General features: G+C 40.5%; 3 protein-coding genes across 8 annotated transcripts in view; 2 read left to right on the top strand and 1 right to left on the bottom strand.

Annotated features, from left to right (window-relative positions):
* Positions 1–9,202, bottom strand: part of LOC135112156 (uncharacterized) — a 36,810-nt gene extending 27,608 nt beyond the window's left edge. Inside the window, exon 1 of the mRNA XM_064026230.1 lies at positions 9,184–9,202. The gene's annotated coding sequence lies outside the window, so the exon portion shown is untranslated. The remainder of the gene's footprint in view (positions 1–9,183) is intronic.
* LOC135112158 (glutathione S-transferase kappa 1-like) lies at positions 81–6,960 on the top strand. 3 transcript variants are annotated; one of them, XM_064026234.1, is made up of 5 exons: positions 81–263; positions 2,399–2,581; positions 3,426–3,554; positions 4,090–4,242; positions 6,674–6,960. In XM_064026234.1, the coding sequence occupies exons 1-5, from the start codon at positions 171–173 to the stop codon at positions 6,836–6,838; spliced, it is 723 nt and encodes a 240-aa protein (XP_063882304.1). In that variant the 5' UTR covers positions 81–170; the 3' UTR covers positions 6,839–6,960. The 3 variants fall into 3 exon arrangements, with proteins under 3 accessions (XP_063882304.1, XP_063882305.1, XP_063882307.1); XM_064026235.1 differs by having other exon boundaries at positions 84–263; positions 6,695–6,960; XM_064026237.1 differs by lacking the exon at positions 81–263 and adding an exon at positions 422–557.
* Positions 9,203–9,736: 534 nt separating the features above from the next.
* On the top strand, positions 9,737–25,865 carry LOC135112153 (probable G-protein coupled receptor Mth-like 3). Of its 4 annotated transcripts, none has more exons than XR_010274098.1 (10): positions 9,737–9,896; positions 17,494–18,744; positions 18,954–19,140; positions 19,632–19,710; positions 20,515–20,678; positions 21,229–21,400; positions 22,030–22,125; positions 22,805–22,886; positions 23,658–24,011; positions 24,263–25,865. XR_010274098.1 is itself a non-coding variant. In XM_064026225.1 (10 exons), exons 3-10 carry the CDS (start codon positions 17,521–17,523, stop codon positions 23,958–23,960), a joined length of 2,307 nt encoding a protein of 768 aa, XP_063882295.1. In that variant the 5' UTR covers positions 9,746–9,896; positions 17,176–17,297; positions 17,494–17,520; the 3' UTR covers positions 23,961–25,865. The 4 variants fall into 4 exon arrangements, 3 of the variants coding, with proteins under 3 accessions (XP_063882294.1, XP_063882296.1, XP_063882295.1); XM_064026225.1 differs by adding an exon at positions 17,176–17,297 and having other exon boundaries at positions 9,746–9,896; positions 23,658–25,865; XM_064026224.1 differs by having other exon boundaries at positions 23,658–25,865.
* Positions 25,866–26,768: the final 903 nt, after the last annotated feature.

Raw genomic sequence — 26,768 nt, 5'->3', positions numbered from 1 at the left:
TTGGGGGGAGGGCTCTTTCTATTGTGCATTTTGGCCTTTTTGGCTGATTTTTTGTTGCCTTTGGCCTTTTTCTGCTTCAGTAATCTGGCAATCCTGCACAAGACCACAACAAGCAGACATTTTAGTGGGAGCCGTTGCAAAGACTGAACCGTTCCTAAGTCCTGTGAAGGATGTCTGTTTCTTTGGGTCGTGCCATTAAAATGAAAACCAAAATCGAGCTGTATTATGATGTGATGTCCCCGTTTTCCTGGTTTGCCTTCGAGGTGAGTTCCAACCTCATCCGCTGTACGAGTCTTGAGTTGTTATTTTATTATGTGTTGAGTGCGAGACTACCCCTCTTCATGATCTTTCGCTATGTAGATTGCTCTGAAAAAATAACCATCGGAATGTCTTTTTTTCAGATCTTTCTTAAGGATTTTTTTTTTTTTTTTAATATCAGTATCATTTTCATCAGATATTGGTTGCAGTAGGAATTTAGCAAGTTTCCCCAAGTTGGTGGATGTATTGTCATGTAGGAAATCTGGGTGACCTTCCTCCTTGAGTGAACTGGGAATGCAGTGAGTTAAGGAATGGACTTGTTTATGTATTTTTAATATTCTTAATTTATCTATTGCACGAGTCTTGGATTGCAGTTATGGTGTTATTCTACTGTACTGTATATTAATGGTAATCTGGGCGACCTTCCTCCAGGAATGAACTGGTAACGCACTGAGTTGAGGAAGGGATCTGTTAATTTATGTATTTCCAGCTTGATCAACCGTCGGAGTCTTGAGTTGGTGTTATGATGCATTGTAATGTGTCAGTGTGTTTACATGGTAAATCTTACCAGTAGCGGCTCTTTCTCTATTTTATTGCCGCCCCTCCCCAGGAGAAGCAAGCTTGTGGACCTGATGGGAAAACGGTTTTTGAGTGGGAAATGCCAAAATAGGCCAAATTTGGGAAGCAAAAGTCTTAAGGAAAAAACACCCCTATTGGGAAAAAAATGTCAACAAATAGGGAAGGTATTTCTTGACAAGTCTGACCTCTCCATTCTACCCCCAACCCCCCTAACCCCTCAAACAAGCTTGGGGGCCTGTGGGAAATTGGGGGGTTTTGGGAGGGATGAAAAATAAATGAGATGACAGTGTTAAAAAATCTAAGGAAATTTACCTTAATATTTTGAATTTCCCTAACCTATCCTAGCCCCTAGACCCCTCCTGCTTGGACGTTAATCTAACTTAGCACTTAACTTAACCTGACCTAGCCGATGGGGCTGCACCCTCCCCCTGGACCCCCCACTGCCAGGACATTAACTTAACCTAATCTAACTCAACCTAGTATAACCTAACCTTATCTAACCTAACCTAACCTAGCATAACCTAACTTAAAGAGGGACCTCAAAAATTATACCGTTATGCCTTACCGGTGTGGTGTGGAGATTATCAGGGCAATGGAGGTGGGTACAGTTTGGCAGCTTCTTTGATAAACACATGGAACCTCTTCCATATGTCTGTATATTGCAACTTAACCATTGCTGCTGCCAAATATCTCACATAGTGACTTCTTTTCCTGCTGAACACTGACACTGTTTGCTTCACCTCCCTCCACTGGGTAGCCATATTAACAAATGACAGCGAGCCTCTATCAACACATCTGACACGTCTCTAAAACAAATGAAAAGTGTAACTGAACCTACTGTGAAAAGTCATAATTAGCAGCCTTAGGAATGGCCTCATGAGTGGCAGCACATGATTGGAGGGATCAGCTGTATAGATACCATGAAATCCTAATATGCCACTATCCACAAATCCCAATTATAAACAAAACAAAATCACTTCAGTGTTTACTCTTGACTGGTGTAGAGCTCACTGGACTTAGAAAATATTGAATTTCTCCACACTTTTAAGTGCTATTACAGCCATACTAGACATGTGCCCCCCACAGTTTTTTTTTTTTTTTTTTTTACATTTACAACAAGGTCACCAAACCCTTCTTCATGACATTTGAGTTTTGTGCTTGTATGTAACATGGACATGATATCCAGATTAACCACAGGGAATATGTGCCCCTCCCCACACACTAACTTAACATTATCTAACCTAAACTACCCCCATGGAAACCCTCTTAAGAACTTTAACCTAACCTAACCTAAACTGAACTAGCTAGGGAGCTATGCCCCCTCTGGACACCCCCTTAAGAATTCTAACTTAACCTAACTTTTGAGTGATTTTTGGTTGACTGTTCTGGCACTACAACTGACATTACCAGACTACAAGTGATCAAAGATTGAGAGTAATTTTTTATTGACTGTCCCAGCACTACAACCGACACATTACCAGATTATAAGTGATCAAAGGTTGAGAGTGATTTTTGGCTGTTCTTGAATGTCCTGGCACTATAACATAAACATTTCCTGCAGGTTCTTCATAGGTACAAGCCACACTGGAACATGGACCTCCACCTGAAGCCCGTGTTACTGGCGGGCATCATAAAGACCATTGGCACCACTCCTGAGATGCTGAAGTCCCGGAACCCACACTACCACCAGGAGGACATCAAGCGCTGTGCCAAGTACTTCAACGTTCCCGTTGAGCTAAATGATGTGAGTACCCTATGTACTGCCCTACTTATGTGCCCTGTGAGGACTACTGGGTTTTAGCTGCCTGCACTGCTTAATTCAGCCTAGTAAGAGCCATGGCTATACTGTGGTGATGTCTGTAAATGTATCAGTGTGCCTGTCAGGCTAAAGGATGTGAGTAACATTTCTAAAGAAGGAAAAGTGTAAGATTGCAGCAAGCATGTAGGGAAGATGTTATTGTGACATAACTGTTTGAAAATAAATATAGTGTGGAAATAGAAAGAACAGTGCATAAATTTTGGATAATAAGAGAAAAGAAAAAGGAAAAAGAAAGAAGAAAATAGAAGACTAAAACAATGAGAATGGACATGTCAGGGAGTGTTGTTTCAAAGGCAACACACCCAACTATCAACTCTACTCAACTCAGCAACTTCCTAGTAGCCTAATGTACTACCCTGACTTGTGAGGACTGGGTCATAGCTGCCAGCACTGTCTAGCTCAGCCTGGTAAGAGCCATGGCTATACTGTGGCAGTGGCTGTGGACACGTCAATTTTTCTGTCAAGCTAAATGATTTGATTATTGGTCTGATGTACTGCCTTGCTTAGATGCCTATGGGAACTGCACAGCCTTAACTGTGTGCACTGCTGAGCTCAGCCTATTAAGAGCTATGGCTATACTGTGATGTATGTAAGTGTTATTGCTGATAGATTTGATTGGTTAAATTTTCAAGATTGAAAAAGATTCCTGAATGGCCTGTAATTTGAGTAAGGAAGGAATAATTGTAAATGAAGCTGTAAATTGTCATGTGCTTTGCTTGCATAATATTTATAGGGAAATGTATGAAGTCTTTTAATTTCTTGTTTGCAGAATGTATATGAGTCAGTAATTGAAAGAGGCACACTCATGCCCTGCCGCTTCTTGACGGCTATTGACCTGCTTCACCCGAGCTTCTTGGAAAGGACCAGTCGGGAATTGTGGAAGTCTGCTTGGAGTAAAGTAAGATATGAATAGTATGACATAACTTTGTGTTAATGTTATTGTTATATTAGTTATACATACTGTTTTATGCATACAACCTTAAGGGAATGCAAGAATGATAGAGAGATTGTGATTAGGATAAAGGGCATTAAAGTGAACCACAGACTAATTAAAAGGATAAGGAGGAGTGTGATGAAGTGGGTGGAAATATCCAGAAGAAAAGACTGGCTGGTGAAGGAGGTTAGGAATTAATAAAATTGTAAAATATTAAAGAAAATTTGTTTTGGTACCGGGCAACAGTTGGGGAAGGTGTAGTGTTAGAGATGTGAATGCCTCATGTGTGATGATGGGGAGGTAAAAGTTGCAACATTCATAATCCCAGCTGGCACCTTATCTCAGTCACTTATGAATTATTAGCCACTGCATGTGATTTTGTAAGATATGCTTGTGTAGTTCATGTTTCAAATGAATAAGTTCCTGATATACTTGCAGCTACATTTATGTATTTCCTTAAGGAGTGATACACCTTTCCTTCTATTTTTGTCTTTAATAGCATGAAGATATTCTGTCAGCTGAGGTGTTGGCATCAGCAGGCTTGGCAGCAGGTCTGACACCCAAGGCTCTTGCTGAGGTGAAGGAGCAGATGGGTCAGCCAGTTACCAAGCAGCGGCTGAAGGCTTACACGGATGAGGCTGTGGAGCATGGGGTAAGATTCTATTGTATCAATTTTAACTAAATTTCAGTATTATGTAGCTTAAAATATTTTTATCTTGTTCACTGCATGAACTTCTCTTTATTTGCATATTCTCCTTAATTTTTCTTGGATTTCTAAAGGTTTGTGCCATGATGTTACCTGTGTCATTTTACACATACTCAGAGTGTCTGTCCTGCCTGTCCTATCCTTATTTCTTTCACAAATTAACAATGAAAACTTTGAAGGGGACTGCTGAAGTTGGAAAAGCATATACTTCTGAAAAGCAAAGATGCGTTGAGATACATGAATATGATTGTACATGTATTTTCATAGTTTTATTTCTTGTTTCATATAGCTTAGTGCAGGATGGTCCAACTACAGACCCACAGGCCACAAGTGGTCCACCAGTTCATTGTCTGTGGGCCATGACTGCTTGTATTATAAATTTATCTTGTACACGAAAAACACTGACGAAGTTTCTGTGCCTGTACATGAAAGAGTAATAGGAAGTAGGATTACTAGGATTATATATATATATATATATATATATATATATATATATATATATATATATATATATATATATATATATATATATATATATATATATATATATATATATATATATATGTGACCCTCCCTGTAACCGTTTAGCGCTGAAGTGGCCCAAGATGTCAAAGAAGTTGGACCACCCTGGCTTAGTGAATTCATTACTCTCTCTCTCTCTCTCTCTCTCTCTCTCTCTCTCTCTCTCTCTCTCTCTCTCTCTCTCTCTCTCTCTCTCTCTCTCTCTCTCTTTTACATATATGAATGAATGGTTACTTGTTTGAGTGGGACTGCAACAAGGCAGTCACACATTTCTTATCTTTTCCTAACTTCTAATCCTTCTGCTTACACTGTTACCCTCTCTTCTCTGTTGGGCTCCTCCAATCACAATCTCATTTCTGTATCTTGTCCTATTGCTTCAATCCCTCCTCAGGATCCCCAAAAGTGGAGGTGCCTCTCGCATTTTGCTTCTGCTAGTTGGGGGAACTTAAGGAAGTATTATGATGATTTTCCTTGGAATGACCACTGCATCTGTGTCAGAAACCCATCTCTGTGTGCTGAGTGCATAAGAGGTGATAGTGTCTGGCATGGAGGCGTACATTCTTCACTCTTCCTCTCAACTTAAACCTTCTAAACCTTGGTTTAACACAGCCTGTTCTTGTGCTATACATGATATAGAGGTGACCCACTTAAGGTACTTGAACCTTCCATTATATGAATCTCATGAGCTTTATATTTCTGCCCATAATCATGCCAAGTCTTTTCTCCAACTAGCCAAAAACTCCTTCTTTAATAATAAGTGTCAAAATCTTTCAAGATCTAACTCCCCTCATGACTTCTGGCATCTAGCCAAAAACATCTCCAATAACTTTGCTTCTTCATCTCTCCATCCTTTATTTCAACCTGATGGCACCACTGCCATCTCATCTGTTTTTAAAGCTGAACTCTGCTCAAATCTTTGCTAAAAACTCTACCTTGGATGATTCAGGATTTATTCCCCACTCTTCTACCTTCCAACTACTTCATGCTACTCATTAAGATCCTTTGCAGTGATGTTTTCAATGACCACGCTGGCCTTAACCCTTGGAAGGCTAATGGACCTGATGGATTCCCTCCTGTTGTTTCACATCTCATCTCCAGCTTAAACAGCTTCTATGAATTTAGGTGTTCTGTGACGTCTCCGCCAGTTTTTCTCACCTCCTCCAGCTGCTAACTCTGTACAAGGGCCTTATCTGGCCATGTATAGAGTATGCTTCACATGTCTGGGGGGTTCCACTCATACCACTCTTTCAGACAGGGTGGAATCAAAAGCTTTTTATCTCATCAACTCCTCTCCTCTAACCGACTGTCTTCAGCCTTTCTCATTGCCAGAATGTTGCATCTTTTGCTATCTTCTGCTATTTTCATGCTAACTGCTCTTCTGATCTTGCTAACTGCATGCCTCCCCTCCTCCTGCAGCCTCGCTGCACATGACTTTCTTTTTTGTCTCATCCCTATTCTGTCTACCTCAATAATGCAAGTAATCCCAATCATTCATCCCCTTCTCTGGTAAACTTTGGAACTCCCTTCCTGTTTCTGTATTTCCACCTTCCTATGACTTGAACTCCTTCAAGAGGGAGGTTTCAAGATACTTATCCTTCAATTTTTGACCACCATTTCAGACCCTATTTGGGACCAGCATCTCAGTGGGCTTTTTCTTTATTAGATTTTTGTTGCCCTTGGCTGGTGTCCCTCCTACATAAAAAAAATAAAATAAATAAATAAATAAATAATAATAATAATAATAATAACCAGTATTTTCAATCATGCATCTCTTGAACTCTTTCGTGAGGGACACTGGCCAAGTTCCCTTGGTTGTTTAATGTGCAAGAATGGTGAATATGAAAATGTTAGGTAGAGGTTTACTGTTCTGTTGCAGGCTTTTGGTGTGCCAACAGTAGTGACTCATGCTGGGGCCAAGCCTGAGCTCTTCTTTGGCTCAGACAGGTTTCACTTGATAGCACGGGAAATTAATGAAACCTGGATGGGGCCAGAGCCGGATACATTCCATACAAAGCTCTAATAAGGACATGCAGTATATATATATTGTATGTACATATGTACTTACTAAAATTTATCAAAGCTTTGTGTGAATTCTTTGTAATATGATGTACAGGGTAATGAAAATGTATATTTCTACTCCTATGATGTTTTTTTTATTCACATTTAATTTTAAGTATTAAATTAAAAAAAAGCAAGCTTGCTTATTTGAAAAATCCTTGAAACAATATGATATGCATTGGTGGCCCCTCATCCTCACTCCATCCATACTTTCTGCACATTTCTCAAGTTCATCCATCTTCATGTCAGTGCCACAGGCTTGTCATTTGTTGTCATCTTTCCATAGCCTCCCACTGGTCTCTTGCTGGCCTGTCATCCCTCTTCTTCCCTTTCCTCATAATCTCACCAACTTCAGCTTCCTCTTTTCACAACCTTTATGGTGTTGTTGCAGAGTATTTAAGCCAAAACTATTTGCACATGGTGTGTAGAGGAAAAGCAAATCCACAGTAAGAACACTGAATCTAAACCACTGATCATCAGAGAAGGCATAGGATTATCGATCACTCATACAATAGTAAGTCTTAGTTCAATAGTTGCCAGGGAGGAGGATGTGACTAGTAGGGGTGGTAAGGAAGAGGAATGGAGACAGGAATAGCCCTGATTCTATAAAACCACAGCAAAATTGTGTGGTTGTTTTGTGTATGCCTGAAAACATCTCTGGGAAAAGAAATCTCAGGTCCACTTTTTACCAACAAATCACTTTACATTTTACCATCTCAGAGCAAACACTGGAGTAGTAATTATCCAGTTTCCATCCTGCCTATGCTGGAACTATCGCTGTAGTTATAAGTAGAAGTGGATGGGGGAAGTCATGTCATGCCTTGTAAGACATATCAGATGGATTTACAGTTTTAGATTAACATACAACAGCAATGAGTAAGTGTTAGTGAGGCAAGGACGATGGCTTTGGGGGAGATGAGTTTTGCAAGGGAAAGATAAGTGAAGGTTGGGAAGGCCTCTGTCATGCAAATGAATCATGGAAAAGGAGGAAGTGGAATGTCACAAAGTAACTTGGACTACTGTAAACTGCCAGAATTTATTTATTTATTTATTTATTTATTTATTGTGTAAGAGGGGTAATGGCCAAGGACAACACACACACACACACATATATATATATATATATATATATATATATATATATATATATATATATATATATATATATATATATATATATATATATATATATATACCACTGAGATACTAGTCCCTAAAGATGAGCCAAAGGGTCTAACCAATATTAAAGTTAAACCAATATCAATAGTCCTAGACTGCACCCTAGGACTTTCACTGAATCTTGTAAGGCAGACAAAAAATAAATAGATTATACATATATGCAGTTTTATATTACATCAAAACAGTGAAAACACTTCAGATAGGCAAAGACATTTATCAAAGCAAGGCGGCGAGTAAACCTCTCTTGCCCTTTCCCTCCTGGACGTCTGTGGATGACTGGATGTCTCATCTATGTATTTTTTGGAAGCGTGAAAGAAAGGAGGAGAAAAAGAAATATCACCACCGTGAGTCATAGGAACTGAGGTAAATCATGACAAAGACAGAGGAAACATGAACAAGCACAGCGTTTTTCTTGTACTGCAGTGGGAATGATGAGCTTAAAAAAAGGAGGAATTGAATGAATAAGTAATATCAACATATCACTTAAGGAAACTTTAGTAATACTCCTACGCCCAAAACAACAACAACAAAAACATAACAGTGACTTAAAGAACGCGTGGTTTTAAACTTCACGGGAATGTTGCCTTGCGGAACTTAACGCTCAGTAGAGATGCGATGGGTGGTGGTGGTGGGGGTGGTAGAAACTGGTAGTGGTGGTGGGGGTGATGGAAACTGGAGAGCATAATACAGCTGGTGAATGATAGTGGTGGAAAGCATTAAACAGCTATTGTGGGAGTGATAGCAGTAGTGGTGGTGGTGGAGAGGCATTATACTGGTTATGCGTGGAAACGCTGAAGTGGGAAAAAAAAAAATGTTGCGTGTTTTGTGGGATATCCGTGTCAATGATAAATTCTCGAGAGTGTTTGTGTGGAGAGAGAGAGAGAGAGAGAGAGAGAGAGAGAGAGAGAGAGAGAGAGAGAGAGAGAGAGAGAGAGAGAGTTTAATTTAGCGGTTCTACGCAGATGCTAAATTGATGCATTCTATCATGGGAAGTTGTGTCAAACGAAGTAGTGAAAGTTGGTGACCTCAATGAATATCAACAGAGAGAGAGAGAGAGAGATCAAACATACATAAAAACTAACATGAGCGGAAGTCACTCAAGGAAAAAACATTCGAAGATCCATTTACCTTTACTGCTACTACTACCACTACTGCTGCTGCTGCTGCTACTACTACTACTACTACTACTACTACTAGCTGACGGGTATTTTTCATCGCCTCCAGACATTCTGCCAACGCTCCCCCTCTGGCTCCCTCCTTCCTCCTCTTCCTTTCCCCCACCACCGCCACCAATCCGGCCTTCCCCGCGCGCTATCACCAGGCAGTGCACATTCCCCAGATCCTTCTACAGCTTCCAATAGAAGTTCTTTCTTCGTGTCTTTCTTTCCTAGTGTTCATATTAGTATTCGTTTTCTTTAATGTCTTAATGTCTTTCGATCAAACTTAATAGGTTTTAGGGGGATGTTAATTAGGGTTTTCAAAGGTGTTTGCAATTCTAATGATGGTATAGGAAGATGAATAACTTTCTGGTTTTGTGAATCTCTCTCTCTCTCTCTCTCTCTCTCTCTCTCTCTCTCTCTCTCTCTCTCTCTCTCTCTCTCTCTCTTTGTGTGTGTGTGTGTGTGTGTGTGTGTGTTCCCCTCCCTCTCCCCGTCCTTTCCTTCCCTCCCACAACCCTTCGGTCACACGACTCATACACAGTCCACGTCCGACCCCGGTAGAGGGAGGGTTGCCAGCTTGCCAACTCTGTGTTAGGTGTGCTGAAGGAGCCTTGCAGTGTCGCTAACATACCAAGTGATTCAGCCCGACAGTGCGGAAGGAGTGACGGGAATATAGAAAGAGTAAGTGTGTGTATGTGTAGATGTTAAAAAGAAAAGAAGTGACGTGTTTTCGTAGAAGAGTAGTGTTTAAGTGTTGTGTTGTAAATGTGTGTAGTAAGGAAGATGGAGTTATAGGATGTGTGTGTGTGTGTGTGTGTGTGTGTGTTACTAGTGTTTACCTTAAATATCCTCCAAACAGGGATGGTACAGAAATTACGTCTGACAAACATTGAAGTCGCCACATTTTCAGGTGTCTCCCAAGGGATGTTACGTAACAATTTCAACAGGTGTTATGTGTGGTGCCGTAAGGTGCTTTATTTGTACGACACATCCTGCCCACTCATTCTTATCTCAGTCATTGCCTACTACTACTACTACTACTACTACTACTACTACTACTACTACTACATCTTCAGTAGTAGTTATAGTAGTAGTAATAAAAATATATCCTTAACTCACACCATCATCCATACTGCAAGCACATGAATATTAAACCAAAACAAAACCCTGACATCGTTTAGGGAAAGGGCTCAATAGTGATCTAGGAAAACGAAGAGGAAGAAGAAATGTCGTTTTGAAGATCAAGGCAAACTGCATCAACGTTTTTCTTAATCTTGACACTGTTACGGAATATGGGGCGTTAATAATCCCTTAAGACCCGGGAGATAATAATGAATGCTTGAATGACTGATCTGAGTGAAGGAATTAAGTTTTAAAGTGGTGAAATTTGAGGAGAGGAATTTAATAAGCGGTGTCTCTTCTTTCATGTGTCCTTGGTGGCTATCATGTTTGTCGTTAAAAAAAAAAAATGATGACTGTCTTAAGTCTTCCTTCCGTCAGTATATATATATATATATATATATATATATATATATATATATATATATATATATATATATATATATATATATATATATATATATATATATATATATATATATAAGAACAATAGGAAAAAATAATAATGACCACTTATTTCTTCTATTATATGTTCGAGTCTTCAAACCATCTACTTATCTATGTGCCTATTAATTTAGTTTATTTATCTGAGTGAGGCTGCTTCTGGATCCGCTCTTTTAGTCATATGACAACAAATGGAAAAAAAAAGCAGCAATAATTTTATTTATTTATTTATTTATTTGTTAATTTCATATATTTATATATTTATTTGCGTTATAGCTGCTTTTGTATCCGCTTTCTTTTAATCTTTTACTACAAAGACTGGGTATTTGTTTTGTTTGTTTTTCACAGTAACACGAAACATTTCATCAAGTTTCGTCCTCTTGGTCTCTTCAGCTTGTCTCATTATGCTGTTTTTTTTTCGTCTTGTGTCTTGTTCTCCGTTCTTTGCTTATATCTTGATGTCCTTCATTTGGTATCACTTGTTGATGCTGTGTTGTCTATCTCCTGTAACCGTGTATAGTTGTTTTGTTGGGAAGGTTACAGCTGGGTCAAGAACGTGTCGGAAAAACCCAGCTAATCCATTGTGTGTGTGTTAGCTATGTACAACTTTCTTGCTGTTATGTAAGTAGTACACTTGGGTATTTCCGTTCAACTCTCTCTCTCTCTCTCTCTCTCTCTCTCTCTCTCTCTCTCTCTCTCTCTCTCTCTCTCTCTCTCTCTCGTGTATGAACATAATTCTCTTTTATTTTATTTTCCCTTCAGAAGTTTTGTCGTGTCATAGTACGTGCTCTCTCTCTCTCTCTCTCTCTCTCTCTCTCTCTCTCTCTCTCTCTTAGAAGATAGATTTGGCAGCTGTTGTGCCACTGTCTCACGTATATGGAAACCAATACTGGACCAATAAAATTCTAATAGTTCAATGTGTGGTGGGTAGCGTGTGACATTGAGGATTGGGAGAAACGTGTAACTATAAAGGACCATGTTCTGAAACACTTCTGCACCGCACCTCCACTGCTTTCATAATTTGAAGTTACAAGGGTTTTAGGTGCTTTTACGTTTCTTGTGACAAATCAACAAGATTTCTACAACATTTGGATCACCTGAAGATCCGCCACCCCACAGGGATCACCTGAAGATCCGCCACCCCAGATTGTCTCACCTGAAGATCCGCCACCCCAGACTCTCTCACTTGGTTAGGTTAGGTTAGGTTAGGTTAGCCTAACCTAACCTAACCTAACCTAACAACATGAACGCATTAAAAAACTGAGTGGATATAAAAAATGCAGAAAAAAGTTTACTTCATTAAAAGTATGGGATCACCTGAAGATCCGCCACCCCAGATTGTCTCACCTGAAGATCTGCCACCCCGAGTGCGGCTGGGGTGGCGGATCTTCAGGTGATCCCAACATTTATAGGAAAATTACTTTTGAGAACCTGGCTAATCATGTGGCCTTTGGAAATAGTTGTGATGAGAGTAAATAAGTTTTAAAAGACTGTAGTTAGTTATACGAGTTTTGAAGGATGTTTGTAAGGTTCTAATGACATAGTAACAAGGTTTCTACATTAATAATAGGAGAAACACAACTCAGAACCCGGTTTATCACGTGTGGCCTTTGAAAACAGTCGTGGTGAGAGACCGAAGCCGTTTCAGAGTTTCGAAGCCAACGGGCAACCAGATCGGCCGGCGCGCAGGTAGGTCGAGCAGGAGTGAGTGATGAGGTCAGCTGTACCACACTGACCCCCGCTCTCAGTTCTGAGTTTCAGTTTGTCCCAGGTTACCTTTGTGTGTGTGTTTACTCGGACCTATTTATATTTATGCAGGTTGTTGCTGTAGTTCATGATTTAGGGCCTAATAATTTGAAGATGTGGAAGCAGTTAGTTATCCTGTTAAGAAAGTATCTTTGAAGAGCCCTATAGCTGACAAGGAGGTATGTGTGTTTGCAGACGTGCCACATTTGATTAAATTGATAAGGAATAATTTTGTGGCTTTTGGCTTTTTATCTGAAGGATGCTAGTTTTGTATCTGATTCTTTTATAAGAGAAATGGTAAAGGCAACAAAAACAGACAGTTTAACATGAAAAATAAGTGACATGCATTTGAACGTGGCAGGTAATCAGTGACAACGCGTTGAATGTGCAACCCAACTTTCGTCAAGAACGTGCTGTAGTTCAATGAGATATCTTGAAGAAAAGGGACTGTTGGAGAGTGGGTACTGGAAGGAAACTGCTGACTTCATCTGTTTGGTGGACGAAAGGTTTGATGTCATGAATTCATCTCGTAAGTTTGGAGACAAGTGGTCACGTAATTCATTTGGAGTTTACTTATGTAAGCAAATGAATGGCCTGCAAATAATAATCGACGTAATGTCAACAATGAGGATAAAAAAAATCCACAGCATAAAGGCGTATATATTTTTCAGAAAGGTGTAATTTTATCTTCACAATCACTGATTGGCTTGCACGCTATGCTTCATGAGTCTTAATGTTGACTACATTATGACTAGAAAATAAAAACCAGGATGCCTTGGAATATTTATTTGGCTGCATACGACAAATACACAGACCCTATGAACATCCTAATGCTCTTGATATGAAATTCAGATTAAAGAAGTTGCTCTTAGGAAAAAAATGTTGCATTGTTGTCAGAAAACTAATGTAGTCAAGTGATAATGTTAACTGTCTTCGAGCGAAGGCCTAGCGGTAGACAGTAGCGATAAGACTTTCTGGCGAGATCTAGCAGCCGAACTTTACATGACAAATACGTGTTTCAAAGACCTGGTTGGATGTTGGATGCGAGCTAGAGTATGATATAAATTATGAAAACGATGATGTTGAACATGGATGTGAATCTATTGGTGAAATTATTGAAAAGGGATCCCTCAGATACACTGGTTGTGTAACACAACTTCTCCTCTTCTAAACCTCATCATCACAGAAACTCAGGTGTCTGAGGTAACTGACAGTAGCCCCTTTTCTGATCCCTCCTACTATCTCTATCCTCATTTTCAATCCAAAGCTGGATGTTGCGTTTATGTGCGCAACGACTTAACCTGCTCTCGTGTCCACGCTCTTGAATCCTCCGAGTTTTCCACCATCTGGCTACGACTACAGAGTCACTCAAACTAAATTTATCTGTGCTGTATACCTCTCACCTAACTCCTCTGACTATAAGAAATTCTTTGACTGCTTAACTTACAAAGTAGAGCACATTCTGACTCTCTTCCCTTTTACAGAGATCTCCATTCTTGGAGACTTCAATGTTCACCACCAGCTTTGGCTTTCCTCTCCCTTCACTGACCATCCTGGTGAACTAGCCTTCAACTTTGCTATCCTCCATGACCTAGAGCAATTGGTGCAACACCCTACTCATATTCCTGACCGTCTTGGAGATACGCCCAGCATTCTTGAACTTTTCCTAACCTCTAATCCTTCTGCTTATGCTGTCACCCTCTCTTCTCCGTTGGGCTCTCCCGATCACAATCTCATATCTGTATCTTGTCCTATTGCTCCAATCCCTCCCCAGGATCCCCCTAAGCGGAAGTGCCTCTGCTTGTTGGGGGACCTGAGGAGGTATTTTGCTGATTTTCCTTGGAATGACTACTGCTTCCATGTCAGAGACCTGTCTCTGTGTGGCAAGAACATAACAGTGATAGTGTCTGGCATGGAGGCATACATTCCTCACACTTTTTCACGACCTAAACCTTCCAAACCTTGGTTTAACACAGCTCACAAAAGGTACTTAAGCCTTCCATCATCAGAGTCTCATGCACTTTATATTTCTGCCTGAAAACATGCCACATCTGTTCTCCAGCTAGCCAAAAACTCCTTTATTAATAGAGTGTTAAAATCTTTCAAGATCTAACTCCCCTCGTGATTTCTGGCGTCTAGCCAAAAATATCTTCAGTAGCTTTGCTTCTTCTTCTTTCCCTCCTTTATTTCAACCAGATGGCACCACTGCTATCACATCTATCTCTAAAGCTGAACTCTTTGCTCAGACCTTTGCTAAAAACTCTACCTTGGACAATTCAGGACTTGTTCCTCCCTCTCCTCCACCCTCTGACTACTTCGTGCTACCTATTAAAATTCTTCGCAATGATGTTTTCTATGCCCTTTTTGGCCTAAACCCTCTGAAGGCTTACGGATCTTCTATTGTTCTCCAAAACTGTACCTCCGTGTTTGCACCTTGCCTAGTCAAACTCTTTCAGCTCTGTCTGTCAACATCTACCTTTCCTTCTTGCTGGAAGTTTACCTACATTCAGCCTGTTCCTAAAAAAGGGTGACTGTTCTAATCCCTCAAACTACCGTCCTAATGCTTTAATTTCCTACCTATCTAAAGTTTTTTAATTTATCCTCAACAGGAAGATACTTAAACATCTATCACTTCACAACCTTCTATCGGATCTCCAGTATGGGTTCACTCAGGGCCGCTCTACTGGTGATCTGGCTTTCCTTACTGAGTCTTGGTCATCCTCTTTTAGAAATTTTGGTGAAACTTCTCCTATTGCCTTGGACACATCAAAATCTTTTGATAGAGTCTGGCATAAGGCTTTGATTCCCAAACTACCTTCCTATGACTTCTATCCTTCTCTCTGTAACTTCCTGTTTCCTTTCTGACCGTTCTATTGCTGCTGTGGTAGACAGTCACTGCTGTTCTCCTAAATCTGTTAACACTGGTGTTCCTCAGGGTTCTGTCCTGTCACCTACTCTCTTCTTATTATTCATTAATGACCTTCAAAACCAAACTTCTTGTCCTATCCACTCCTATGCTGATGATACCACCGTGCACTTTTCCACGTCTTTTCACAGACGTCCAACCCTCCAGGAAGTAAACATTTCACACAGCGAAGCCACAGAATGCCTGGCTTCTGATCTTTTTAAGATTTCTGATTGGGGCAGAGCAAACTTGGTATTGTTCAATGCCTCAAAAACTCAATTCCTCTATTTATTAATTCGACACAACCTTCCAGACAGCTATCCCCTCTTCTTCAATGACACTCAAGTGTCCCCCTCTTCTTTACTGAACATCCTCGGTCTGTCCTCTACCTATAACATCCTCGGTCTGTCCTCTACCTATAATGTGAACTGGAAACTTCATATCTTATCTCTAGCTAAAACAGCTTCTATGAAGTTAGGCGTTCTGAGACGTCTCCGCCAGTTTTTCCCCCCTACCCCCCACCCCCCAGCTGTACAAGGGCTTTATCCGTCCATGTATGGAATATGCCTCACATGTCTGGGGGGTGTTCCACACATACCCCTCTTCTAGACGGGGTGGAATCAAAAGCTCTTCATCTCATCAACTCCTCTTCTTTAACTGACTGTTATCAGCCTCTCTCTTATCGCTGCAATGTTGCATCTTTAGCTATCTTGTACTTCTATTTTCATGCTAATTGCACTTCTGATCTTGCTAACTGCATGCCTCCCCTCCTCCCATGGCTTCGCTGCACAAGAGTTTCTTTTTTCACTCCTATACTGTCCACCTCTCTAATGCAAGAGTTAACCAGTATTCTCAGTCATTCATCCCTTTCTCTGATAAACTTTGGAACTCCCTGCCTGCTTCTGTATCTCCACCATCCTATGACTTGAATTCCTTCAATTTTTGGCTACCGCTTTGGACCCTTTTCTTGGACTGACATCTCGGTGGGCTTTTTTTTTTTTTTTTGCCCTTGGTCAGTGTCCCTCCTACATAAAAATAAATAAATAAATAAATAAATAAATGTTAAGAAATTTGGTGTGAAATATCCTGACATCAGGCAGAAAGATAATGATTGCATGGACAAAGATGATACTTGGATTGAGAGAATGAACAGAGGTGAACTGTATGTTCCCTCAGTTATTTTACTCTCAACTAACCACAATGAGGGAAATATTTCAAATACTAATGGAGACAGTCCAAAGGAAGGAAAAGGATGCTTCAAGAAAATCTGATCTGCCATTGAGAATGTGGGCATTGATTTACCAAATGTTGACATTGACTTCTTTGTCAGAATATCAGTGTTCTTTAAAATGAGAAAGTTAAATAACGATATTTGGATAAATGAAAAAAATGCCAAGACATGCAGAAATAAGGAAAGAAAATGTATGAAAATTATAAATTAGTCACCGTATGTAGTAGATAATAGGACAATCAAACAGTAATTTTGATGTGTTTGTGTACTGCATGATGTGTTTGTGTACTGCATTAATATGAAAATGTTTTTGTAAAATCAGTTTATTTAGTAATGTTCTATATTAATCCTTTTAATAATAAAATCACCTCCAACATGATAGATATACCATCTCTTAATCCAAGACATTGAGATCAAGAGAGATCAAGAGATCAAGAGAGAGAGAGAGAGAGAGAGAGAGAGAGAGAGAGAGAGAGAGAGAGAGTTGTGATACAGCTGATATCACTGCTCGGTAGGAGAGGAAAACTGGGTCTCTGTCTGGTTGACCTGTCTTAGTGGATTCTGTGGACACCGAACCTTCCAGTGACAGCAAGCCATCAAAGAAGATGACACCACTGACCATGCTTCAAGCCTCACCGTAGGTGACCTCCTTCGGCAGGGGAGAGAGAGAGAGAGAGAGAGAGAGAGAGAGAGAGAGAGAGAGAGAGAGAGATTTACTGTATAGAATAACTTACCTCATTGCCATTATAGACAGCGTCATCACTATCTCTGTTCCGTTCATGAATATGCAGGTACAGACACCATTGTTATTGCCCTTTTTTCTGCTTCCTCAGAGATAGACGGGGCAGGAAGAGACAACAATGTTAAGACGTGTGGCCTCTTCATGTGTGATGCGGAGAAAATTGAGTGTGGTGATGTTATTTGTAACAAGCCTGTTGATCCAAGAAGTGGCCTCGGATCTTGCCAGTACTCTCAGCCTGAGGAAGTGTTACTGCAACGAGGACCAAGCCTGGGATGACACCAAGTGTGTAAACAGTAGTACCATAGTTCCTGTGTATAACAAAATAAATTTTGATCCAGTGAAGGATGAAGTGGACCAAGAGAACTATGGAGTGGCTGTTCCAACGAGCATGCTACAGAATGTGACAGTCATGCCGCTGGAGAAGCAGAAGTGCCCCGAGGGTCACATCCATTCCACACTCACGGGTGACATTTTACTTTTACCAGATGGACGTTTACTGTGGCTGAGTACCATGAGTATATTCACTAATGATGTCTTCTGCATTGTACATTTCTGGGAGAGGGGAAATACTTATTTTGATGCCCATATTTGCCTGCCTCTCCCGGCGGTACCTCGCTGCTGCCCTCCAAACCATCTCCTACATCAGGACGGGTCCTGCCACCCTCACCAGGCTCAGACTGCCCAAGCTCCACCACTCCAGCTGGGGAAACATGTGGTGGACTGGGATGATGTGGATGGCAGTCTGGTGCCGGTCACATGTGGTCAACATGAATTCCATCACCAGATAAAGCTCGGCACTGAGGGACAGCTGGCAGACACACAGCCCATTGCCTCCTTAAATTGGGAACCGGACATTTGGGTGGCCTCCAACCCCTGGGAGAACCAATTCTGTGTGGCACCGCAACAAACAGAAACCGGAGAACTACAGTATGTGGCACAGATCTGCTTCAAAGACCATCATCACTACTACAACCACCACTGCAACGCCAGCGCGTGTGTAAGGAAGTGTTGTCTTGATGGTCAAGTGATGTTTGGCAAGTTTTGTGGATGGGCTAATGATGCTAGCCAGCTTTGGCAACCAGAGCAGATCCCAGGGCAAGAGATCAATGAGCAATGGAAGTTTGTAGTTGGTGAGCCAGGCTGTGCATTCCATCTTGAAGAAGGGGACATGCACCTCCTCCCTAATGGTTCCCTCTATGTCAGTCCCGAGAGAGTTCCTGTGCCGCCCTCCATGTACTGCATGGACAACCGTATAGGAGGCACTGGGGACCCTGTGAGATTCGCCATGATCTGCTTCCCCCCAAAGGAATTCACGTGCTTCTGGCGGGATATTTTGATCAAGGTAAGAAGTAAGACATGATTTCTTTTCTCTCAACCTTTGCTTTTTATTACATTTATTCTCATTGCTGCTTTCCACTCTCCCTCCCCCATTTATAAAAAAAAAAAAAAAAAATGGCTGATCATCTCAGTGGCCTTTGAAAATAGTTGTGGTGATAGAGTAAAGTGTTTTAGAATACAGGGCTTGGAGTTAATGTCATTGTGTTGCTTCAGGTGATGGTGGGATTATCCTGTGTGTTCTTATTGGCGACCTTGGGGGTGTACCTTAGCGTGGCCGAGCTGAGGGACCATACCTATGGCCGCTGCCTAATCTCCATGGTGGCTGCAATGCTCACTGCCTATATCTGCCATCTATGCGGCCCAGAGAATGCTCCCACCAAGGCGAGCTGCTATGCTGTGGGTGAGTCCAAGATATAGAATCCTTGGCATAGGACTTATGTAGAATCGTTGGGTGAGTCTAATGTGGTGGAAACTGGTGAATTATGGAAGTAGCCGTAGCTTAGTCATCTTCCACACACTGAGTTTATTTCAAGGCAGACTATGATGCTTTTACAAACTGTGATCTACCCAGTGAAAGAATCAGCAGTGAAATTAGTGAACTGAATGAATGTAGACCTAACCTAACCAAACCCAATCATAATTGCCTTTACATCTAAGGTACTGTCATGTCACTCCAGCAAGGGTGCCTCTCATGGATCAACTTATCCCACTTACAGATAGATCTCTGAATGTGTGTATGATGTTCCAGAGAGCATGACAGTAGTGTCACATTGATGAGAGGAAATAATGTATTTTGTAACAACCGCTTTCTTCTTAAGAGGGCATGACAGCAATAGTATGTTGATGAGAAGCAATGATGATATGTTTTGTAATAGCCCCTTTCTTCCTCAGCATATGTGAGACACCTGACTGTTTTGGCAGTGTTCTTCTGGCTGAATGTCATGTGCTTTGACATGTGGAAGATCTTGAGGTAAGACTAACCACCAGCAGCACCATGGCCCAGTGCTCTAACCTTGGCAAATACCAGAGTGGCAGGTACTGTTTATTAGAGTGGCAGGTACTATTTACTTGAGTGACTTGGTATTTACTAAAGTGGCAGATGCTGTTTACTAAAGAGGTCCATTATTTTTGTCTGTATTTTTTATGGATATGAAGGAAGTGTTGCAAGTGAAGGAAGATATAATTTGAAAATAAGAACATAAGAAGATAAGGGAAGCTACAAAAAGTCATCAAGCCTACATGTGGCAGTCCCTGTACAAAATATATCTATTTTCACCTATCATCCCTATCCATATATTTCTCTAGTTTTCTTTTAAAGTTCCCTAATGACTCAATACTAACAATTTGAAACTCAACAATAACAACAGAGCTCATAGATGTCAAGATAAGGTGAGAGGACAACAGCAATCTTGATGCAGGGGGTCCTTGGTTGACAATGGTCTAAACATATGGAGTTTGGTGGTTATGACGGCTGCAGTGCGTCTCCCTGTACATTCCCCTTTGTTATTTTTTTTTTTTTCATTACAGATTTATTTGATTATTTTTATTTACTGTATGCCCTCCATGTGTTCTTGTACAGGTACAGTAGTTGTGTTTTTGTGTCCTAGATTATGACTTTACAATACTATAGCATTAACATAGGTGAGTGACATACTGTAGGTGCTTACTTAGGCTGGTTCTCACCTTCGCTGAAAATCAGTTTGCAATGTGGTGTAGGAAGAGAACTTTGTCATAACTCGAGGATCCTCTGTAACAGCTTTACCATATCTTGCAGAGGCTCCACAGTGCAGCACCACAGCAGGAAAGTGTTTCTGGGCTACACACTGTATGCATGGGGCTGCCCAATGGTGGTGAGCACTATCACTTTGGTCCTTGATATTGTGGCACCAGACAACATCATCCTGCCCCAGTATCGTGATGGGTCATGTTGGTTCAAAGGTGAGATTTTAATTCATAGAATCCTTGGGACATGTAGGAACTTATTAAAATGGTGTATTGTAAGTTTGGATTGTTTAAAATTATGTAGAGACTTTCCAGCTGAGAACATGACAAGATTGTGTTGGTTTAAAGGTGAGATTTTAATCTGCAGAATCTGTGATAACTGTAGGAACTTGTTTAAACAATGAATTTTAAGTTTGGATTATTTGAAATTACGTACAGACTTGCCAACTGAGAATATTACATGGGACAATAATGAACTCGCATCGTTCTGCCTGAGTACTATGATGGTTTATGTCAGTTCAAAGGTGAAACTTCAACCTATAGAATCTGGGGAACTCCTAAGAAATTATTCAAACAGTCTATTGTAAATTTGGATTGTCTAAAAGTACATACAGACTTGCTTGAATTTATGTTAATGAGTTTTTTACCATCAAATTGAGGTTTCTCCATCTTTATCCTCATACTGGTGGTAGTCAGTATAGTCATCATACACATAGAATTTGATATGAGTATGTAGCAACACTCTAATATAATTTGTCTTCTGCAGGAGATCAGGCATACTGGGCCTATTTCTCCAGCTTCATCCTGATATTGGTGGTGATCAATATAGGTTTCTTCATCCATGTTGCTGTGACACTGTACCAGAAAATGAAGCAAAGGACCAAGAACTTTGAAACAAACTCGAGCCGAACTAACAAGACCACCAAGGCCAAGCACCAGTAAGATATGTGTTCTTTTATGTAGAATAATGTCTTGATGCTTGAATTAGTTATAATGAGTTCTTTCTTTTATTATCAGTTAGGCTTGGTATCATCTACCTCAGTTAAAATGGCTCAAGGGGATGACTAATGCAAAGGTTTTCACCAATCACTAAGCTTTACTTGGATGTTGCTTGGCTGTGGTAGGAACTCCTGCTCTCCCTTGTTTTCTAGATTCTAATTTTTTAAGAGTCTGTGGCAGTTAGTCTGGGAAATGAAGTTGTGATGATGTTTATATTTAGTGTGGTGGAATGTTTTTACCTGAAGGTGTATGTGGATCATAACATAAGGGAAGCTACAAGAAGTCATCAGATGTACACATGGCAGTACCTCTATGAAACATACCTACTTCCACCTGTCATCCTCATAACATGATGATGTTTCTATACGGTGTGGCAGAATGTTTTAACATGAAGGTGGATGTGGATCATAAAAACATGAGATAGTAAGGCAAGCAGCAATAAGCTACCAGGCCTACACATGGCAGTGCCTCTATTTTCGAAACATACTTACCTATTTCCACCTGTCATCCTCATATCATACTGACAGTGTATTCCACAACAATGTATCTCAACTTCACTGTGTTACAGGATGTGGCTGTTCACCAAGCTGTTTGTGGTGATGGGTGTGGTGTGGATCACAGACATCCTCTCAGCCGTGAGTCACAGGAGGACTTGCACATACTGGTAAGTCATGAAATGTTGACATTGAAATTACTACATCTAGTCATTGTGGGGCCATATGTGTATACTTAGGGCCATATAGTTCAGTTTTACAGTCACTTCCTATTTGATTGTTACCAGTGAGTGGCAATCACCACCACCAACAAATCAGTGCTTATATTATGGAATGAGAGACCTTTGTTTTGTTGTGACTGTTACCAGGTTGGGATTTCCAAAGTCATGAAAACTAGAATGTGAAGTAGGATCTAGACCAATTTATAAGGCTTTTGGTTAAGAACATTACCAAACAACTGTGAAGTCAGCCCTTAGACTACTTGTAAGCACTGCATAGAGTGAGTCACAGAGTATGATAGTTAAAAATATCAGCGATGAATAATAAGTCATAATATTAAATTTTGCATCTGCATGATTTTGTTAATCAGTATGGATGGATGGATTGTTGTTTGAGTAATCATGCTAGCTAAATGGCAGAGTCACCTGTTTTGTTAATATTTCTGCTTATTTAAAACCTTGCATAGTTTACCATGTGAGAAAAAAGAATTATGATTGGCTCAGAAAGATTTTGGAGATTTGGGAGATGTGCTGAAGAGTGGTGATGGAAGTCTTCATTGAGGAAGAGAATCATGCTCCATTTCATCTTGTCCTATAGTGATTGACCATCTTTCTCTCCTCGTCCCTGCAGGGTGTTTACAGACATTATTAATGCGCTTCAGGGAGTCTTCATATTCATAGTCGCAGTTTGCAACAAGGATAATCTGAAAAAGGTAAAAGAGACTTTGTTGAAGAGCTTTCCCTGTTTGAGTGTCAAAGCTTCAGCAAGCAAGACTCCTCCTTCACCCCATGAAGCTTCCCTGAATGAGAACCTTCTTGCTATGTCTGTCAGAGCTTGAGTGAGAAGACTTTCCCTCTCTACTCAGTGTGAGAAACTGCTTGACTGTGGTAAGTGTTTGCTTCATCACAGACGCTGAGCCTTTCTCAGCTTACCTGTATGTGTGTGCTGTGACAGTCAGTAAATCCCTGCTGATAAGCTACTGTAGTGCTTACCCACCTTCATTATCCATCAGTATCATCATTGTTATCATCATCATCATCATCATCATCATCATCATCATCATCATCATCATCATCATTATCATCATCATCACTGTTATCATCAATATCATATTGTCTATCTCCATCACCCATCAATATCATCATCATCATTCAATAACATCATCATTGTCATAACCATCATTGTCATTATCCATGATCACCCATCAATATCATCATCATCACTCAGTAGCATATCATCATTGTTATTATCCATCATCACCCATCAATATCATCATCATCATTATCAATAACATCATCACTGCCATCATCACCAGCATTATATGACCCCATTGCCACCACCACCACCACCACCACCACCACCACCACCACCACCACCACCACCATCAAAGAACATTGGAGTTGAAGCACAAACTAAACAAACCACAACCATGAACACCAAGACAAACGAGACACTTGCCCTAGCAAGTTTCTTGTCATTGCAGATCAAGGACGCATGGCAGCCTCGAGTGCAAGTAATGCACAAGACATTCTCCACCATGCAGGGACAGAGTTCTCAGCGCACCCAGCACACCCTAAGCATCGATGACACAGAAGCCTCCAGGAAGACCTCCATCACATCCCTTCCTCGCAAGATCTCCCAAGCCTCCAATATCTTCTTTCCAAGCTCAACCAAGAAGTCTGCAAACCTCAATCCGGCAGACTCTTCCGGGGACACGCAAGGTGGACGGAAAGGCTCAAATGTGTCCATCAAAGATGTCATTCCGCTCTCCTCCATGCAGGAATGAGACTGCCATCTGGCCACTCCCCACAGCAGTAGGAAAGGATGAGGAGCAATAGTAAGTTTCAAGTGTTGCTTTAGTGTAATTTGGTCTCATTACAGTACTATTTGCCACCTCACACAGCAGTAAAGAAGGGAGAATAACAATAGTAGGTCCCTAATGTTGCCTTAGTGTAGTTTGCTCTCAGTACAGTACTGTTTGCCACACATACAGGAATAGAAAAGGAAGAGGAGCAGTAGTAATTTCCCAAGTAGTATCATCATGATACTACTTGTAGTATCATGATGAGTAATTTGCTCTCATTACAGTACTGTATGCCACCTACACAGCAGTAAAGAAGGAAGAGGAGCAATAGTAAGTCCCTAGTGTTGCTGCCTTAGTATAGTTTGCTCTCTGCACAGTACTGTTGTGATTGTGCCTGCCTGCCCAAGGGTACAGTAAACTGTGCATGTTCACTTGCTTCCCCTTTCTGTTTTGATCAAGCTCATTTCAGAATTAAAAAGAGAACCCACAACAAACAAATTTTATTGGGTGTTAGTGCATAAGATTCTAAATAGTACAAAGTCATGGGATTGATTTAGTGGTTAGCTTTGTGTTGATGTGTCATAAAGGCAAGCAATGTGTCAGTAATAGAGCAAAATTCCTTCACATCCCTTTATTTCCCTTTTATTTTTTCTATATGGTATATTTATATCATAGAACAATCATATCATAAGTGAAGTGGAGTTATTTAACAGTTAGGCTATGTAAATATATATGCTTTGCCTTGTCCACCCATTTGGTGTAGAGATAGATATGAATTGGCTGTCTTTTATTGCTTTTGCATTATAATGAGGTCAGTGTCTCTCAGCCATTTTATAGAAATGTAAGCTACACTAATGTTGATTTACTCATGGTATCAAATGAATGTGCTTTATCTTAATTGCAGTATTATTACAATTATCAAGATACCATAAGTTACCAGAACTTAAGCAATGATTTGTATGTATACTTCACAGAAAAATCATTCTTATACCTTGCACAAAAAAACACAGCTTGAGTAGAGGAAGCAAGTACTGTGTTCTCACTGATGTTAGTGCCAAATAGTATTAGTGGCTAAATCACTGCTCAAATCAAGTCTTAGAGAGTAGTGTAGGTAGACTTGCAGTACTCCCGCATATTAAGTTTCTGTATTTAGTCATTTCAGTTAAGACTCACACAAGGCTTATGATGTAGCAGGTGTGTTCCATGCATGCACTTAGTTCCCAATCCTTTGAGTGCTGATGACAGTGTGACATGTTACTTGGAGTATCACTGCACAGTTTTGTTGAGCAGAAATAAAATAACAAGCACTGGAAGGTTTGAAGGCTCCCAGCGCTTCTTTTGTTATCTGTGATGTCCTTTGAAATGATAGTCTAAAAGTTGATATTTTATTATACATGAAGAGAACAAGTAGCATTCAGAGGATTAATGTAATGTGTGTCTTGTAGGATATTCTATCTTGGCTGTTGTGTTTCATAATTTCTGTCATTCACCAGAAGCATGTTGTACAATGTTATTTGTGTTCTAGATTTTTTTATCTCCATCTTGTTTCATAATGTTATGGAATGTTCATGTGATGTCATGGTCTGTTTAGATTGGCTTGATGGATGCACAGTGGTCAAGAAGAATGGCATTTGTTAATGATAATATATTACAAGAATGCAGAAGACTCATGTCATTGCATGTTTTGTTGCTATTGAAAGGTGTGTCATCTGGGAGTGATTGCCACGTTTTATTCACCTATTACTTCCATTGAGTGTTGTCATCTTTGGAATCATAATTGTTATGGAAGAATACTGACAGTGAGTCTATGATACTGTCACCTAAAGATTCACATAGATTTATTACTACTATGTAACAATTTTTTTCTATTAAAAATTATAATGGACACATATTCTGTAATTACCAGATATGTATTCAGGTTTCTGATTTTTTCACACTTTTCTGTAATGTATTCATAACCACATAGTGAAGGATTTGATGAATGTGCTCTGGAGGTAGAGAGTGTGGTGGTTTTGGAATTATGTACTCTGAGGAACACTGGAGATGAAGAGGGAGAGCAGAGGGAAGACCATAGAATACCCTGGAGACAGTATGTGGAGGTGCTGAGGCATAGAGTGTGCAGTTTGGGCATGTCAGGAAGGTGAAGGAGAACCATGTACTCAGAACACTGGGGATAAAGGTAGTTGGCAGGAGAGGAAAGTAGAGGGGAGACAAAAGGACACCCAGGAGACATTATGTGGAGGTGCTTAGGTGTAGGCTGTGATGGTATAGGCGTGGCAGGAGAGCAGAAAAGGACCATGCACTTAGAAGAATATTAAAGATGAAGGTAGTTGTTGGGAGAGCAGAAAGAACACCAAAGAACACCCAGTAGACAGTATGTGGACATGAGCAAATATCAGAAAAAACACCATCTATGACTGCACAAAATAAGAGAAACTCATGAATTGAACTCAAAATGTCCAATTCGTGTGAGATAAGAACATTGAGCAAAACTAAACTCAGACTTTTGTACAACCGAGGCAGTGGTGCAGGTTTGTGGTTTCAGTTCCATGTAGTTTGTCATGTGACTTGTGTTGTGGATTGAAGGGCAGGTCATTGATGGCAGGAAGTGATGGATGACTGATGAGGTGGTGCTGATGGTGTTGGGGGTGAGGGTGGTGACGATGACTATTGCCGCTGAACAGTCAGGGGGTGGCTGGTGATGTTATGGTGGTGACAAATGTGTTATCTGGGTGGTGATAGTGTGGTGATGGTGTTGTGGTGGTGATCTATGAGTTATTTAGGTGATGA

This window comes from Scylla paramamosain, chromosome 23 (genome assembly GCF_035594125.1).
Source record: "Scylla paramamosain isolate STU-SP2022 chromosome 23, ASM3559412v1, whole genome shotgun sequence".
Taxonomy (NCBI): Eukaryota; Metazoa; Arthropoda; class Malacostraca; order Decapoda; family Portunidae; genus Scylla; species Scylla paramamosain.
The sequence above is the reverse complement of the archived record's forward strand: the minus strand, read 5'-3'. Positions and strand labels throughout refer to the sequence as shown.